General features: G+C 39.6%; 2 protein-coding genes across 7 annotated transcripts in view; one reads left to right on the top strand and one right to left on the bottom strand.

Moving 5' to 3' along the window:
- The window catches only part of gins1 (GINS complex subunit 1 (Psf1 homolog)), a 38,304-nt gene extending 27,976 nt beyond the window's left edge, over positions 1-10,328 (top strand). For all 3 annotated transcript variants that reach the window (XM_043696426.2, XM_087991560.1, XM_043696425.2), the window contains 3 exons: positions 4,076-4,192; positions 8,614-8,688; positions 9,424-10,328. In XM_043696426.2, the coding sequence (XP_043552361.1) occupies positions 4,076-4,192; positions 8,614-8,688; positions 9,424-9,492 (261 nt within the window). In that variant the 3' untranslated portion in view covers positions 9,493-10,328. The remainder of the gene's footprint in view (positions 1-4,075; positions 4,193-8,613; positions 8,689-9,423) is intronic.
- A 57-nt stretch (positions 10,329-10,385) lies between these two features.
- ninl (ninein-like) overlaps positions 10,386-16,333 on the bottom strand; it is a 160,007-nt gene continuing 154,059 nt past the window's right edge. For all 4 annotated transcript variants that reach the window (XM_087991556.1, XM_087991559.1, XM_087991557.1 and 1 more), the window contains 3 exons: positions 13,648-13,860; positions 11,996-12,109; positions 10,386-11,318 (listed from right to left, as the gene is read on the bottom strand). In XM_087991556.1, the coding sequence (XP_087847682.1) occupies positions 11,130-11,318; positions 11,996-12,109; positions 13,648-13,860 (516 nt within the window). In that variant the 3' untranslated portion in view covers positions 10,386-11,129. The remainder of the gene's footprint in view (positions 11,319-11,995; positions 12,110-13,647; positions 13,861-16,333) is intronic.

The following is a 16,333-nucleotide window of genomic DNA, read 5'->3' as shown; positions in this document are numbered from 1 at the left end:
AGTTATGAAGCTAGATTGAAGAAGTTAGCACAGTTCATCTTCAAGGAAAGAAGTCTTAGAGAAGTTGATGTACGTCTTTAAAGTCATAAACAGGCTTGATAGAACTTAGAGAGGAACTATTCCCACTTGTAAAAGAATTAAGGATCAGAGGTCAAGGGTTTCGAGAATTTTACAGAAGGAGCAAATGTGATACAAGAAAATCTCTTTCACACAGTGAGTAGTTAGGGTATGGAATACACTTGCTCCTGGTAGTGTGATGGAAGCAGATTCAATTAAGGCATTCCAGAGTATTGGATGATTATTTGGATAAAAATTACCTGCAGGGTTTGGGGGGGGAAAAGCAGTAAATTAGCAATGACTAATGATTTGAATTTGAAGAACTGGCACAGACATTATGGGTCAAATGATCACCTGTGCCAAAACTCTTTTGTGATTCTGTGAAAGTGAACTTTGAGCATTTGGGTTGACATCGGTCAGGGACGCATTAAAAAGAGACTGGTTCAAGCTGAGACAGTGATGAGAACGCAGTGCTTGTGAAGAGGCTGGAGGTGATAATTTTGGTCTTTCCAATGTGTAGTTGAAACATATTGTAACTCTTAAGATTAGATGTTTTGACAAGAAGCTTGTTGGACATTAGAATGGAAAAAGAAATCTAGCAAAGTGGAGTTGGTTGTCTTCCTTAACCATGTGGAAATGGACTCCTTGTCTGATGGCACAGGGGAAATAAGTCAGAGAGCCAAAGCTGAATCTATAGAGAACTCCAGAGTTTTGCTTTTGCAATCTTTGCAAGTAAACTAAAAATAGCCATTTGTGCCTAATTAAAGAATAAGTGAATGAGAAAACTGCAATAGAAATATTTAGCATTACATCTCCTCCCCAACCTGGCCAGGAATTATCCTTTTAATGAGCTAAATATTTTGATTTGGTGCAATAGCAGTCTTGACTTGTGGGTATGTGCTCCTATTCCTGCCTCATCCTAGGCTTCCATTAGACTGAGTTGAAATGTCAGCCCAATTCCACTCTCAATCACCTAGATTGTCTGCTTCCACCTGTAGCTTTGTACATTTATGTCTCATCATTTTTTATCTGCTGAAAGCCTCACCCATTGTCCATTAGATTAAACAATTCCAGTGTTCTGTCTGTCCACATCCGACCTTGCATTAGCCATAACCTTGAGTTCATTGAAAACTTCGTTAGTTGTATTTAAACTCACACCAAGCCCTGTTCATCCATTATTCTTATGCTCGCTGATTTTTCTGGTCCAGCCACACCTTGATTTTAAAAGTGTGCAACTTTGTTTCAATTCCATTTGTAGATTCATCCCTCCATATCTTTATAACCTTGTCAAGCTATGCAGCCCTCTAAGAATTCTGTATTCATCCATTTGTGGCCTTTTGCTTATCATTGTATTTTTCATTCCATGATTGAGCTGCTTAGATCCTTAAGTTTTGCAATTTCCTCCTTACAGCTTCCAACCACATACTGCTATTTTAATATACTCCTTAAAAACTTTGAATCAATTGTTTAATCACTTATCCTCATATCGTCATTTACAACACAAAAGGAAGGCATTCGTTCCATCTCCTCTTGGAGTAATCCAGCCACTCCATCTTCTCACTATATCCCTCTAGTTCTTCAGTGCTTGTTTCCAACCAGCACCCATCCCGTTTCTATTTTCAAATCACTGATTTCTGCTTCCACCACCCTCTTGGACAACAATTTTCAGGTCGTTAACAATCGCAGTATAAAAATGTTCTTCCCCTTGCACGTCTGTCTACAAATCCTTGAGCCATCTGCCAGCGAGGTTTTTTCTTGTCTACCTTATCCAAATCTGTCTTGAAGAATGTGGTACTGGAAAGGCATAGCGGGTCAGGCAGCATCCAAGGATCAGGTGTGTCGACGTTTCGAGCATAAGCTCTTTGTCAGGAATGAAGAGCTTATGCTCAAAACATTGACTCTCCTGCTCCTAAGCTCTTCATTCCTGACAAAGAGTTTATGCTCAAAACGTCAACATTCCTGCTCCTTGGATGCTGCCTGACCCGCTGTGCCTTTCCAGCACCACACTCCTCGACTCTGATCTCCAGCATCTGCAGTCGTCACTTTCTCCAAATCTGTCTAATCTTGTACAGATCTATTTAATATCACTACCAAGATGTCCACCCCAGCTTCTCCAAACTAACCTTGTAGCTAACATACATCAGCCTTGGAACCATTCTGGTAAATCTCTGCAAGGACTTTCAAATCCTTCATAAGGTGTAGTGGCAGAAACTTGACATACTATTACAGTTATGGCCAAATCCTAACCAGAGCTTTCTAAAGATTTAGCATAACTTTCCTAACTCTGTGTCTTTCTTTATAAAACCTAAGAGATCCTAAAATGTTCATTAATTACCAGCACATCTGGCAGCATCTATGAAGAGAAATCAAAGTTAGCATGTCCAGTCTGGTGACCTTTCTTCAGAACCCAATATTACCAGTCCTGCTGAGCTTTTCCAGCAACTTCTGCTTTTGTTTCTGATTTACAGCATCTGAAGTTCTTTAGATTTTACTTCACTAATTATTCTCAATTTGTCCTGCCACCAAAGAACTATCTCCATACACCCAGTCAAGCCCCACTGTCCCTATACACTCTTTATAACTGCCATTTAATCTGTATTTTCTTTCCCAATCCTGGGGTGAATCAATTTCTTTGTGTTTATTTCCATAAACTACTTTCCAATCTGCTGGATTACCCAATTGTTGCAGTTGATCAGTAATAACCTCACTGATTGCCACTTCCCCAATTTAGTATGATCACTAGATTTGAAATTTTATTCCTTGTTCCAGGAATACCACTGTTTACCATCCTCCAGTTTGAAAACTAACCACTTAGCACAAACTGCTATATTTTCTGTCCTTAAACCAATATTTATAATCCAACTTTGCACTAAGGATCTATTTTGTGAGAGAATTTAGTTCACCAACATTTTGTGTAGTTCTTTGTCTTTTTTTTTAACTTTCTGTGTTGTTACTACTTCAAAAATAAAACAATTAGGTTAGTGAAGCAGTATCTGCCATTTACAAATCTGCTGGCCTTCTGCATATCAAGGGTAGGTTAGAGGATTACAGCAAAACATTCTGTTATCTCTACTCCTGCAACCTGAGATACAAGCTAAACCATGTAATTTCCTAAAGTGTTTGGCATTGATGTCTACTAAGTATTCCAGCCTTGCCCTTCACCACTAAATATGTCACACTCTGTATCCTCAATAGGCCCACTCCACTACTTATTACTCACTTAACTGTCAGTAGAAGACTGCTGGGTTCCCTTTTGTGTTACTGCCATTCAGTTCTAATGCTTTTATTTGCTAGTCTTATTTTTCTTTACATTCCCCAATTAGCCTATTTGTCCTGGTTCTCGCTTGAAGAATTCACCTGACATTTTTTGTTGATCTCTTTACCTGATTCAGTGTCTAATTTTGTTTGATAATTTCTCCATTTTGATAATTTTAGTGTTAAAGATGCTATTTAAATGCCATGTTATTGTTAAGTTTTAACATTTCTACATTGAAGGCTGTGATCATATTATAGTATGTTACTAGATTATTCCAGTGACCTTGGCTAATGATCTAGAAAAAGCAAAGTCTTGAGTAGCATGAAGTTGTATTCTTGTGAAATCCAAGTGGTTCATAAAGGAAACCTAGTGTCCTTACCCAGTTTAGCCTTTATGTAACACCAATCCCATATCAACATGGTTGACTCTTGAACTGTCTCTGAAGTGACCAAACAAGTCATTTAAACCATTGCAAAAATAATAACAAAAGGTTACTAGGCAGGGCAATGTATGCTGGCTTTAACATTTTAGATAGTTTATCAAATTGCTGACCATATAAACTGTGTGGCACAAAACAGAATGTTTGAACCTTTTTTTAAAGGTGGAGTTCCTAGCCAGTAAAGTTGGGTTTGGGGAATTCCTGAAGTATTCTCCTCATGGGGTAGTTTTCCTGAGGTTTTCTGTGCAACACTGCTATTCTTGTAATTATTCAGTTTCAGTAGTTCCTTTTATGTAAGTTTGATTTTTTTTTTCCCACTGCAGACTGAATGGTTCAACCAGTACAAAAAGTCACTTGCCACATACATGAGGTCTATTGGAGGTGAAGGAGGATTGGATATAACTCAAGATATGAAACCTCCAAAAAGTTTGTTTATTGAAGTAAGTCATAACTTGAATTTAGTGACCAGTGCATAAGTTTCAACTGTAAACTGAAGAATATTGATCATTGTGGCTCCTGAAGAAGCATCCTTAATACACATCAAATTCTAATATCTGAAGTAAGGTGGTGTATTGTCTAATGAACTTATTCATAATTTTTAACAAATCTGCACATGAAGCAGTGATAAAATGTATTTCTTTTACAGTTTTGTCACTTGAATAAGGTTCTGAAAATGACAGTGACTCCTGAAACAGCAAAAAAAAACTTCTCCCTAATGTTGGTTTCATATGCTCTGAAGAAACTAAACTAGTATATTCCTATCACATTCTTCATATGTAAGGCAGCCCAAGTATACCCTTTAGTATGAAATTTCAAATTTTACAGCCAGTCCATGTGGTATGAACTCCCTTCCCCTCTTGAGGTCTTCAAATGTTAAATGAGTTTGTATAGATCAGTATGGGGTATTCAGCTAGATGTAGCCTCCTTGCGTTTTCAATCAGTTGCATCCTACATGTAGGGTGGACTGGAATCATTGGTCCTCAGCTATGTCCAACTCTCATTGCAGGCTCCAACTGCCCGTTGTCTCATCTGATGGGTAAATTGATAGGAGAAATTATGAACACCACCAGATTAGATGTCCTCCTTGACAAAGATAACAATCAAGGCAGAAAGATTACAAGTGGTTCAAATAACCATCCTATTTTGAATCAAAAGTGCACTACACTGTATTGTGGACCACAATAGTAAGATGCTATACATTGACAGTTAGTTAGTCCTGGATTGCTGGTCAGTGCACTTTTGATACCAAACACAAAGGATATAAAAGAACAATAACTGTGTCAAATAACTGTCATTTTGATGAGAGCCCAACTCAGGAGGAACCTGACTGCATCAACCAGATGAAGAGCACTAAAGCTTTCAGAGTCTGTGAAATTCCATCTGAAGTTTTGAACAATGATAGCTTATCCTATGTGCCAACCTCCATGGCCTTTTGGAAATAGCAGGATACCACTGGATCTCATGATGCTGCTCTTATACACTAGTGCAAAAACAGAGAAGTCAGACTTCTCCAACTACTGTGGTATCACCCTCTGTTCTATTGCTGGGAAGATCATGGCTTGAATACATATGAACAGGCTTGTACCTATCTTTGCAGAAGAAAACTTCTGAGAGCTAATGAAGTTTCAGAGATTGACAGAGGGACCACAGACATTATTTTTTTCAAACTACAAATATTAAGAAATGTGAGAGCAATATAAAGGTCAGTTTGCCACCTTTGTATACCTCACCAAGGCATTTGATACTGAACAGAAAGTCCTTAAAGCTTGGCTACTCATCCTGGTTCCTTATCATAATGAGACAAAAAACAAAACTGCAGATGCTGCAATCCAAAGTGGGTAGACAGGAGGCTGGAAGAAAACAGCAAGCCAGGCAGCATTAAGAGGTGGAGAAATCGATGTTTCGGGTGTAACCCTTCAGGACTAGGGATGGGTATAGGGGGAGCTGCAGGTAAAAGGGGTGGCAGGGGCAGGGTGATGAAGTGGAGATAGGTGAAGACAAGCCGAGAATACCTGGTTGATCATTGGGAGGAATGAATTTGATAGGTGGCTGGGAGGAGTGGAAGGGGCTGGGAAGGAAGTCGGAGGAAGGGAGGTTATTTGAAATTGGAGAACTCTTGTTGAGTCCTCCGGACTGTAGGCTGCCCAGGTGGAAGATGAGGTGGTGTTCCTCCAATTTGCAGTTCGGTTCATTGCGGCAGTGGAGGAGGCCAAGGATGGTCATGTTGGAAAGGGAGCGGGAAGGGGAATTTAAACGAGTGGTGACTTGGAGGTCTGATCAGCCCCTGCGGGCCTGGCTGACATGCTCAGCGAATCATTCTCTAAGTTTACGTTTGGTCTCCCCGGTGTAGAAAATATCACATCGGGAGCACCTGATGCAGTAAACTGGGTTGGAAGGGAGGCAGGTGAACCTGTGTCTCACCTGGAAGGCCTATTTAGAGCCCTGGATGGAGATGAGGGAGTTGGTGTACTGGCAGGTTTTGCATCTTTTCTGGTACCTCGGGTTTCCGAGAGGTTGGTGGGGAGAATGAGACAAACCAAGGACTGTTGAAAGGAACGGTCCTTGCGGAAGGCAGAGAGGGATGGGTAGAGGAAGATGTTCTTGGTTGTGGGCTGAGTTGGAGTTGGTGGAAGTGTTTAAGGATGATGTATTGGATCCGGAGACTGGTGGGGTGGTAAGTGAGGACAAGGGAGACTTTTATTTTTGCAGAAACCAACAACAGCAGGATCACACTGACTGTAGCACCAGCCAGCACAGAGTCAGTACCTTAAACTGAGGAAACTCTAAATCACCATATATATCTTTATTTGAAACCCCTACACTACTGCCTAACTGTGGTAGTGCTTATATTTTCCCCAGCACCCATGTTGTGTGTGCAGGTGTGAGACACAGTGAAAGACCACAGCTGTACAAACCTTTATTCGATTTCCACCACCAGGAAGAAAGGAAACACCAGGGTGGCCAGTGACAAGTGCCCTTCACAGAGGGGCATTGCTGCATGATCAAACAGTGAAGGGGAGGGCAGGGGTTAAATCAAAATAGAGTTGGAAGGGGAAATAATACACTCCACTTTGAGACACTATCTTTACTGTGTTCAGAGGGGAGGGGTTTAGAGCAGTGGAACAGAGTACTATTTTATATAACATAAGAGGGTGTTGATTGGCTGGCCTGTATTGGCATGATGATAATTTGGATTCTTGGACTGTCCTAAGAATTGTGCCAGGAACCAGTCTATTAGTTGAGCTCACAGCGTGATTCACTTCTGCATGCGTTAATACACAGGACTCTGTTTTATGTAAGCAAAAGTAATTTATACATGTATTGCAAGTTTTGTACTAGGAGTCTCCATTACCATTTTTTCAATATTTTCTATACACCCATGGCACCAACCTGACCAGCGTCTTATCTACCTAGTCTAAGAACCAAGGTTTACAGTTGACTGTTCTTGCTGCATGTCCATGCCAACGATGGCCCAACCAGCAGCCTTCTCTCATGCTGTACAAATTGGTGTCCTTGTTTAGAAGTAGTTTTTCTTAGGAATGGTAAGTATAGGATAAAAAGCTCCAACTACTTATTCACTTCTAGCAATGTTTAAGACTCTAATAAAAATTGTGGAGCAACTAACAGACCAAGATCAAAATGTATAAGGCTGTAGTCCTCATCACCCTTCTCTGTGGTGCCAGGACATGGGATCCATCACTGTCACATGCTCCATCGGCACTGCTTACATAGCTTATTTTAAATCTGCTGGCAGAATTGCATCATGAACATTGAAGTCCTGGAAACAGCCCTTCTCCTGCAATGCCAATTGTGTTGCATGGATCATGTTCATCAGGTGAATGGTCATCTGCCAAGATAGTGTTGTATGGTGAGTTGACCATGGGTAAATAGAACAGAGGGGTCCCACGTAAGTATTTCAAATCCCACTCCTTTATGTCACATTGACCATCGCCATCGGGAGGTGTTAGTCATAGATCCTGATGTTTGGAGATAACACGGTGGGAATGCTACAGTAACCTTTGAGATTGAACGAAGAACCAGTATGAAAGAGAAAATAAGTAAGATAGATCCATTGTTCCCAGCAGCAATTACACCTTCAGCACCCAATGTGGAAAAACATGCCAGTCATAAGCCTCACTAGCCACCAGCAGGCCTGCAACCAATGAGGACAATATTCCTAAATCTTTGCTGCAGAATTGCCAAGGGAAGAGAATCTGGATCTTTGTGCCAGTCAATTTGACTGATAGTGTTATTTATGCTCCTTTCAAAGCATATTGATTGGCTTATGTTCAGTGTCTCCTTATTGTGGTATGACAAGATTAATACTCAAAGTGCAATTAGTTCTCACAATGCAGTGGAAAATTATTTTAGGCACATTATATGATACATTTTGATACTTTTTAGATTTTCTTTGTAATAACACTACTTGAATAAACAAGCAACAAGAAAACATGACTTCATGCTCATCCCAAGACTCTCTGGCGTATATCAACCCAATTAGCATTTGTTCAAATCCTTTCAAGTTCTCTTCCCCTCCCAACTCTAGCCCTGTTCATTCCTCTGGGAACAGTGAACTTCTCCCAAGTCTGATGTCTATGCATCCCTGATTTGTCATCAGTTATTCTGCAGATCTGACCCCTGCTGTCTCTGCTCTCAAATTAGGAATTTTCTCCTCTTTCTTTTTAAGCTCTTTGAAAACCAATCTGAGCTTTTGCTGACCTGTCTTAATGTTTCCATATATGGTTGAGTGTTGATTTGTTTTGGTTATCAGTCTTGTGGATTTCTTGGTTTTTAACAAGTAAAGTGCCATGTATAAATGCAAGACTTGATACTTTTTATGGGTCTTCTTGCCCACTTTTAGGTAAGGTGTTTGAAAGATTATGGTGAATATGAAATTGATGATGGTACTACAGTGCTTCTGAAGAAAAACAGCCAGGTAATATTAAGACTGCTTTCTATATATCTTGTTTTGATTTTTTTTAAAAACTTCTTTCCCATAGAAGCTAGATTTCAGAAATAAGAAGTCAATGATTGTAGTTTTAAAAGTATTTAAGACACAGCACAAACTATGAAAGCTATGCCACTATGGACAAGATAGAAAATGGATTACTTGAACAGAAAGTATCCTATAAAAACATCAGAGGAGCAGAAGGTATTTTTCTTTAATGGCCAGTAATCCTAAATATTAGATGACAGGAGCTCTTCCAACTACTGCTGTTCTACATTTGTAATATTTATAGATTATATTCACTGTAATGATTCTCAGTTAAGATTTTTGGTCCATTCCAAAGTGTTTTAACCACCAAAGGAGTTAAACTTTGAGACCTGTTTAATTTGGCAAAACAGCACAGGAAGACAGCGGGTGGCTGCCTGAAGCATTCCTATTACCATGTAAGGCAGCAGACAGCCTGATCACCCAGAGCTTATTTAAGTCACTTGAGGTTCTTCAGAAGCAATTTCTGGTTCTGATAGTTGAGGCCATTCATTGTGGGGGGAGACCAACTATTCGATTTTAGCAGGTCCTTCCTATATTAATAATGTCATTGTCAATTTTATTCGATTGAGAAAGTCTAAGGATTTAGCTTTATGGGTGGTTTCCCCATCTTTCTCTTTCTCGATCTCACTAGAGGAAAATAAAATCATTAATCTATGGTGTTTGGTTTTCTTTCAGCATTTTATGCCCAGGTGGAAATGTGAACAGCTAATTCGTCAGGGGATCCTGGAGCACGTGCTGTCCTGAGTTCAAGTTTAAAGAAAATTACTTTTTAATTCCCTTTTGGTTACTTGCTTAAAACTGCTGCTTTGACGTGTCTTGGCAGTATCTTGTAGATGTTGAACTAAAATGTGATTTAGTTGTGAACATCAGCTTTAACTTTTCAGCAAGTTTTAAAATTCTTTGGCTGTTAGCTTAATTCTCCTTTTATAATTAGAAACACTAATTTTCATGTAAGATTTCATGAGGTTTATGTTTATAGTTTAAGGAGCATTGAGAATTATAATAGGCCTTGTAGTTATCAGACAAATCTGAGATTGTAATAAGAAACTGGAGATCAGTGATCTGTAATTTTAAGTCTACATCACAGACATGGGTTGCTATTTGTTAGTTACTACAATTGTATACTCAAGCGAATATGGATATTTACCAAAGGTACAAAGCATGATCATGCTATGGGAGTCTGCACCTCAGTTGCATGAACTGATCTATATAACATGAAGGGAATTATAAAAAAAACTTTCATTAGTTGCAGTGAGATTGGCTGTATTCGGAGTCAGGACACCTGGGTTCAGTTTTCTCTCTTCCTCATGCCTTCTCCAGGTGGTATGTAATAATAACTCTAATAGATTGATTAGAAAATGTCCATAGAATTTATTTGCTGGCACTTTTGGAACAGTGAAAGTGTCCCTATCTCTGCCCCAGAAGGCCTGGGTTAGAGTCCTACCTTCTTCAAAGATGTGAATAATATGTCTGAACAGGTTGATTTTAAAAAAAATCCAGCGAATAAATTGGTTTATGCCACAGTGGTAGTGTCTATACTTCTAAACCCAGGCCTTCTCGCTCACAGTTCCCCCTCCCCATAGGTGTGTCATAAACATCTCTATACAGATTATTTGAAAGTATGTAAATAATTCAAATCAGTATAATTGGATAATTTTTAATTTTATAAAAGTTTATCAATAGTATCAAAAGTCAGTTAAATTTTAAAAATCGTTTCTGCACAGCAGGGTCAGCATTTACAGATTGTCTTCAAATAACTGAACATTTGTACATAGTTCTCATATCAAAATTCCATTTTGCACTTCCAGTAATCAAGCTACTTTAGGAAAAAAGTAAATATGACAAAACAAGATGAAATACAGTGAATGTAAAAAAAATTGTAACATCAATATCCCATTTACTCAACAGTATGATGAATGATATAGACATACAAAAATGTACTTAGTACAGACCCCAACAAGGGTTTGAGTGTTTGTGAAGTCTTTTGAGGGCTGTTACTGTTACATTATTGTCATAGATGCATCTATCCTCAGGAAAATCCATACCAATTATTTAAGTCTCTTTCAAAGATAGGAGCAAGCACGTTAGTGTGATTTATTGATGGGAAAAGTTGATCATCTTCAGTCAAGTCGTATAAAACAGATGTCCTAATAAGCAGTGGAGTTGGTGCATAAAACAGAATTGTACAAAGACTTGGAGCATTGCATTTTAGAGGAAAAGAATCTGAATAGAATACCAAGAGAGGACTTGATTACACATGGAAAGATCAGAATCAAAATAACTTTATTGGGATGGAGGACTATTATTTGCTTTGTAAAAAGTGTGTTACCATTTTAAGACCATCAACCCAAAATGTTGAGTATGGTGGTGTTTTGACACAGTTAAGAGAGAGAGGCTGGAGCAATTTTTCTTAACACTCTGTTTAAAGCTGCGATTTTCTCGTCCAGCAAGAAGTTCTTTCTCTCAGCACCTTTTTGCCGCTGCTCTGTGATCTGCAAAGCTTTCATCAACTGGGCATTCTCCACATACAGATCCTTCAATATCGAATCAGACTTGGCATTCTTTGCATACTGCAGGCAAAAAAAGATAATCAATTTGTTACACTCAAACACTTGCATTTATGCTGTATTTAGCATAGTAACATGTCCAAAGATGCTTCACTGGAGCACTCCGCCACAATGGGCCAATTTTCTTTGGAGTAAGTGCAAGTCACATTGAGTTTGAAGGAGTTATTTTCAGCACAAGGTGACTTTACTCACTTAATCTTGGTATTGATTGCACTGTTTGGTGTTTTGGCCCACATGGAGTTCAACCCCATTTTACTAAAACTCTAAAAACAGTGTGTAAAAATCTATGGCATTTCCAGACTAGCAACCAATGTCAATCAGCAAGCTATTATTAATAATGCATTTAATTAAAATCCTCACACCACCCAAACAAGCCTGAATTTATTACTGCGGAGTCCTTACAGTCTAGAGAAATGTGTCGCCAGATGAGAAACACCCAAAGGACCTTAATAATGAAAAAGTGGTGTCGTTGCATTGAAGATAGGGGCATCTTATGAGGCAAACTAGCTTATTTTTGCCTGTAAATCCTACATTTAAGATATTCTGAAGTGTGCAAGTCTGATAAACACTGCATATCTTTTATTTTAGTAATGTATTTCTGTTCACATCAAGATCTAAGGCAGTGGTTTGTGACTGCCATAATATTATTTGGTATTAACCTTGTAGCTAAATTTACTTGCCTGTTCCTTGAGCTGGTTCACCTTATCTTGAAGCATCATTCGTACATGTTTCAGCTTTTGTTCAACCTCCTCCATTCTTTCCTCCATTTGCTTTAGAAGTCTTTTGTACTCCTCCTGAAATGGAACACAATGTCCAGTCTCTTGAATAAGAGAAATCAATTTTTCACTTTTTCCAAACTCTTAACCTGGCTTTTGTTTTATTCATTCACGGGATGTGGGTGTCACCGGTAGGCCAGCATTTATTGCTCGTCTCTAACGGTTAAGAGTCAACCATGTTACTGTGGGTCTGGAGTCACAAGTAGGCCAGATCGGATAAGAATGGCATTTTTTTTTCCCTAACTATTGACAATGGTTGGGTCACCATTAGATTGATTCCACCAGCTGCCATGGCTGGATTCAAACCCAGATCCCCAGAACAACACCTAGATCTCTGATTAATAGTCTATCGATAATACCACTAGGTCATCATCTCTCCTTGTATCATTCCAGAAGTGTCAGTATTCCACTGCATTTCCAATACAAGGAGGTGGCCATTTAACCTATCGTGCCAATGCCAACTTTTGGAAGGTACTATTAATTAGTTTTAAGTATATATCCAGTTCCCTTTTGGATCTATCTCCACCACAGTCATTTTCAATGTCAAGAAATGCATTTCAGATTGTAACAATTTTCTGCATAAAAATAAATTCTCATGCTACTGAAAACAGTTTTTCCCCATCACCTATCAAAAAGCTTCATAATTTTGATGACCTCTCATAACCTCTGATTTCTCCACTTAACTGAAGTTCTTCATCTCATTTCAAAATAGCAAAAGAATTAAACAAAATCCTGAGAGTCAAGCCTATGGTGAATAGGATATGTTTCTTCATATTACAAGGTATCGCAGAATGAAGCAATTTGGGATTGCATTCAATAATCAAACTCATTACAACAACTTGCATTTATATTTGGTCCTTTAATATTTTAAATTGTGCCAAAGTACTTCATGGGAGCTTCAACAGACAAAAATGTGAAAATACCACAAAGATAATGGCACAGATGTGAGTTGTTTCAGGGAAGCAAAATGATTTAGAGAAAGAATTTCAAGCTTAAAGCATAGACGGCTGTCAATGGTGAGGTGAAAGGAGGACGTAAAGGAAAGCGGAATTGAAACACTAGAGATAGAGGATGAGATTCTTAAATTTGAGGCATTGCTAACCTACACGTTAATAATGAGTACAGGGGTGATGAGAAACCCTCCAGGACAATTCGGGACGGAAAATGTCTACTGATCTTGCCAATGGCACTAACATACCATGTATATATATTTTTTAAATCATGCTTGCTCTTACTGATCTGCATTTGTTGGTCCACCTCTGCCTCATTAAAATCCTTCCTTGACCCTTGTTTCCATAACATTCTCCAATTCTACAACCTTGTAAGATCTTTGCAGTTGTATCAATGTCATGCACATCTGTTTACCTTACTCCACTGTTGACAATTATACTTTCAGCCATCCAGATTTTCAAATTCTTTCGAGAAACTTCTACATTTCCTTTTTCAAACTTATTTTTTTCTTCTGTGTTGTTGGCTTGGAGTTCAATGCCTGACTGCACTGCTGTGAACTGACTGGAGATATTTTATCACATTAAAGCACTGGACTTGTTCTTTACCTGTTGTTCAAACATCAAACTGTTTGCTTCCTTAGCCTGAGCAGCGATCTGTTCTTGAAGTTGCTGTACTTTCTGCTCTTCCACTGTTAGTTTCAGCTGTAATTCTGTCAACTGAGCTTTGGGCACAGTATTGCCAATTTGCTCCTTTAATTGTTGCACTTCATGCAGGTGTTGAGACTGGGAGAGCAGCAAGTTGGTCTTAGCTTCTAACAACTAGGGGAGGAGAAACAGGAGAGCATTGGTTAGTGGAGCAGTAGAGAACCTAAACATTGTAAAGCATCCCAAGGCACTTTATAGGATTAGTATCTGACAAATATTTAACATTTATAGGCGGCACTGTGGTTAGCTCTGCTGCCTCACAGCGCCAGACACCCGGGTTCAATTCCCACCTCAGGCAACTGACTGTGGAGTTTGCACATTCTCCCCGTGTCTCTGTGGATTTTCTCCAGGTGTTCCGGTTACCTCCCACAATCCAAAAATGTGCAGGTTAGGTGAATTGGCCATGCTAAATTGCCTGTAGTGTTAGGTGAAGAGGTAAATGTAGAGGAATGGGTCTGCGTGGGTTGTGCATCCGGGGGGTCGGTGTGGACATGTTGGGCCGAAGGGCCTGTTTCCACACGAAGTAATCTAATCTAACCTAATAAGAGTCATACAGCATGGAAACAAACCTTTTGTTCCAACTAGTCCACGCCGACCATAATCCCAAACCAAACTAATCCCACCTGCCTGCGCTTGGCCCATGTAACTTCAATATTTCTTATTCATGTACTTACTGGACTGTCTTAAAAGTTGTAACTGTATCTGCATTCACCACCACCTCTGGAATTTCATTCCATACAGGAAACACAAAAAAGACATGGGGGCAATTTTTTTAAAATCTTTCTCCTCTCACCTAAATCATAGAAATGTACAGCACAGAAACAGACCCTTTGGTCCAACTCCTCCATGCTGATCAGATACCTAACCTAATCCAGTCCCTTTTGCGAGCACTTAGCCCATATCCCTCTAAACTGTATCTATTCATATACCCATCCAATTGCCTTTTAAATGTTGCAATTGTACTAGAGGAAGTGTCAGAGGCTGGTACAGAGGAAGAGCACAGCAGTTCAGGCAGCATCCAAGGAGCTTCGAAATCCTTGGATGCTGCTTGAACTGCTGTGCTCTTCCAGCACCACTAATCCAGAATCTGGTTTCCAGCATCTGCAGTCATTGTTTTTACCCTGTAAAGTAGTTCTGACAGGTAAAAGCACTACCCACTATTCCTCTAAACTGTACCTATTCATATACCCATTCAGATGTCTTTTAAATGTTGTAATTGTACCAGCCTCTGACACTTCCTCTGGCAGCTCATTCCATACACACACCACCCTCTGCATGAAAAAGTTGCCCCTTAGGTTGCTTTGATAATCTTTCCCCTCTCACCTTAAACCTACATCCACTGATTATAAACTCCCCCAGCCTGGGGAAAAGACCTCAGCTGTTCACCCTATCTGCGCCCCTCATGATTTTATAAATCTCTATAAGGTCACCCCTCAGCCTCTGACGCTTGAGGGAAAATATCCCCTGTCTATTCAGCCTCTCCCTATAGCTCAAATCCTCCAACCCTGGCAACATGTTTGTAAATCTTGTCTGAACCCTTTCAAGTTTCACAACATTCTTCCTATAGCAGGGAGACCAGAATTACATGCAATATTCCAAAAGTGGCCTAACCAATGTCCTGTGCAGTCACATGACCTCCCAACTACTTTACTCTATGCACTGACCAGCAAAGGCAAGCTTACTCAACGCCTTCTTCACCATCCTGTCTACCTGCAACTCAAGAAACTATGAACCTACACTCCAAGGTCTCTCTGTTAAGCAACACTCCCCAGAACTTTCATTACTTCTTCAAAAACTCAATCAGGTTAGTGAGACACTATTTTCCACACAAAAAGCCATGTTGCCTATCCCTAATTAGTCCTTGTCTTTCCAAATAGATGTAAATCCTGTCCCTCAGGATTCCCTCAAAAAACATGCCCAAACTGATAAAGTGAGGACTGCAGATGCTGAAGGTCAGAGCTGAAAATGTGTTGCTGGAAAAGCGCAGGAGGTCAGGCAGCATCCAAGGAGCAGGAGAATCGACATTTCGGGCATGAGCCCTTCTGCCTGACCTGCTGCACTTTTCCAGCAACACATTTTCATGCCCAAACTGATGTCAGGCTAACTGGTCTGTAGTTCCCTGGTTTTTCCTTACCACCTTTTTGAAATAGTGGCACCATGTTAGCCAACCTCTAGTCTTCCGGCACCTCTCCTGTGACTATCAACGATACAAATATCTTAGCAAAGGGCCCATCAATCACTTCCCTAGCCTCTCACAGAGTTCTAGGGTACACATGATTAGATCCTCGGCATTTATTCACCTGTTCGTGTTTAAAGCATCCAGCACTTCCTTCTCTGTAATATGGACATTTTTCAAGATATTGCTATTTATTTTGCTATGTCCTCTTATCTTCCATATACTACTTCACAGTAAACATTGATACAAAATACTTGTTTAGTATCTCCCCCATCTCCTGCAGTTCCACACAAAGGAGGGCTTGTTGATCTTTCAGGGGCCCTATTCTCTCCCTAGTTATTCTTTAGTGCTTAATGGATTTGTGGAATCTCCTTGAATTCTCCATAACCCTATCTGCCAAAAGCATCTCAT

This window comes from Chiloscyllium plagiosum, unplaced genomic scaffold, assembly GCF_037043375.1.
Source record: "Chiloscyllium plagiosum isolate Xiang-an unplaced genomic scaffold, Cpla_swu_hap1 HiC_scaffold_10, whole genome shotgun sequence".
In the NCBI taxonomy this organism is placed as follows: domain Eukaryota; kingdom Metazoa; phylum Chordata; class Chondrichthyes; order Orectolobiformes; family Hemiscylliidae; genus Chiloscyllium; species Chiloscyllium plagiosum.
Note: the sequence above shows the minus strand (reverse complement) of the source record. Positions and strands in the feature narration are given on the sequence as shown.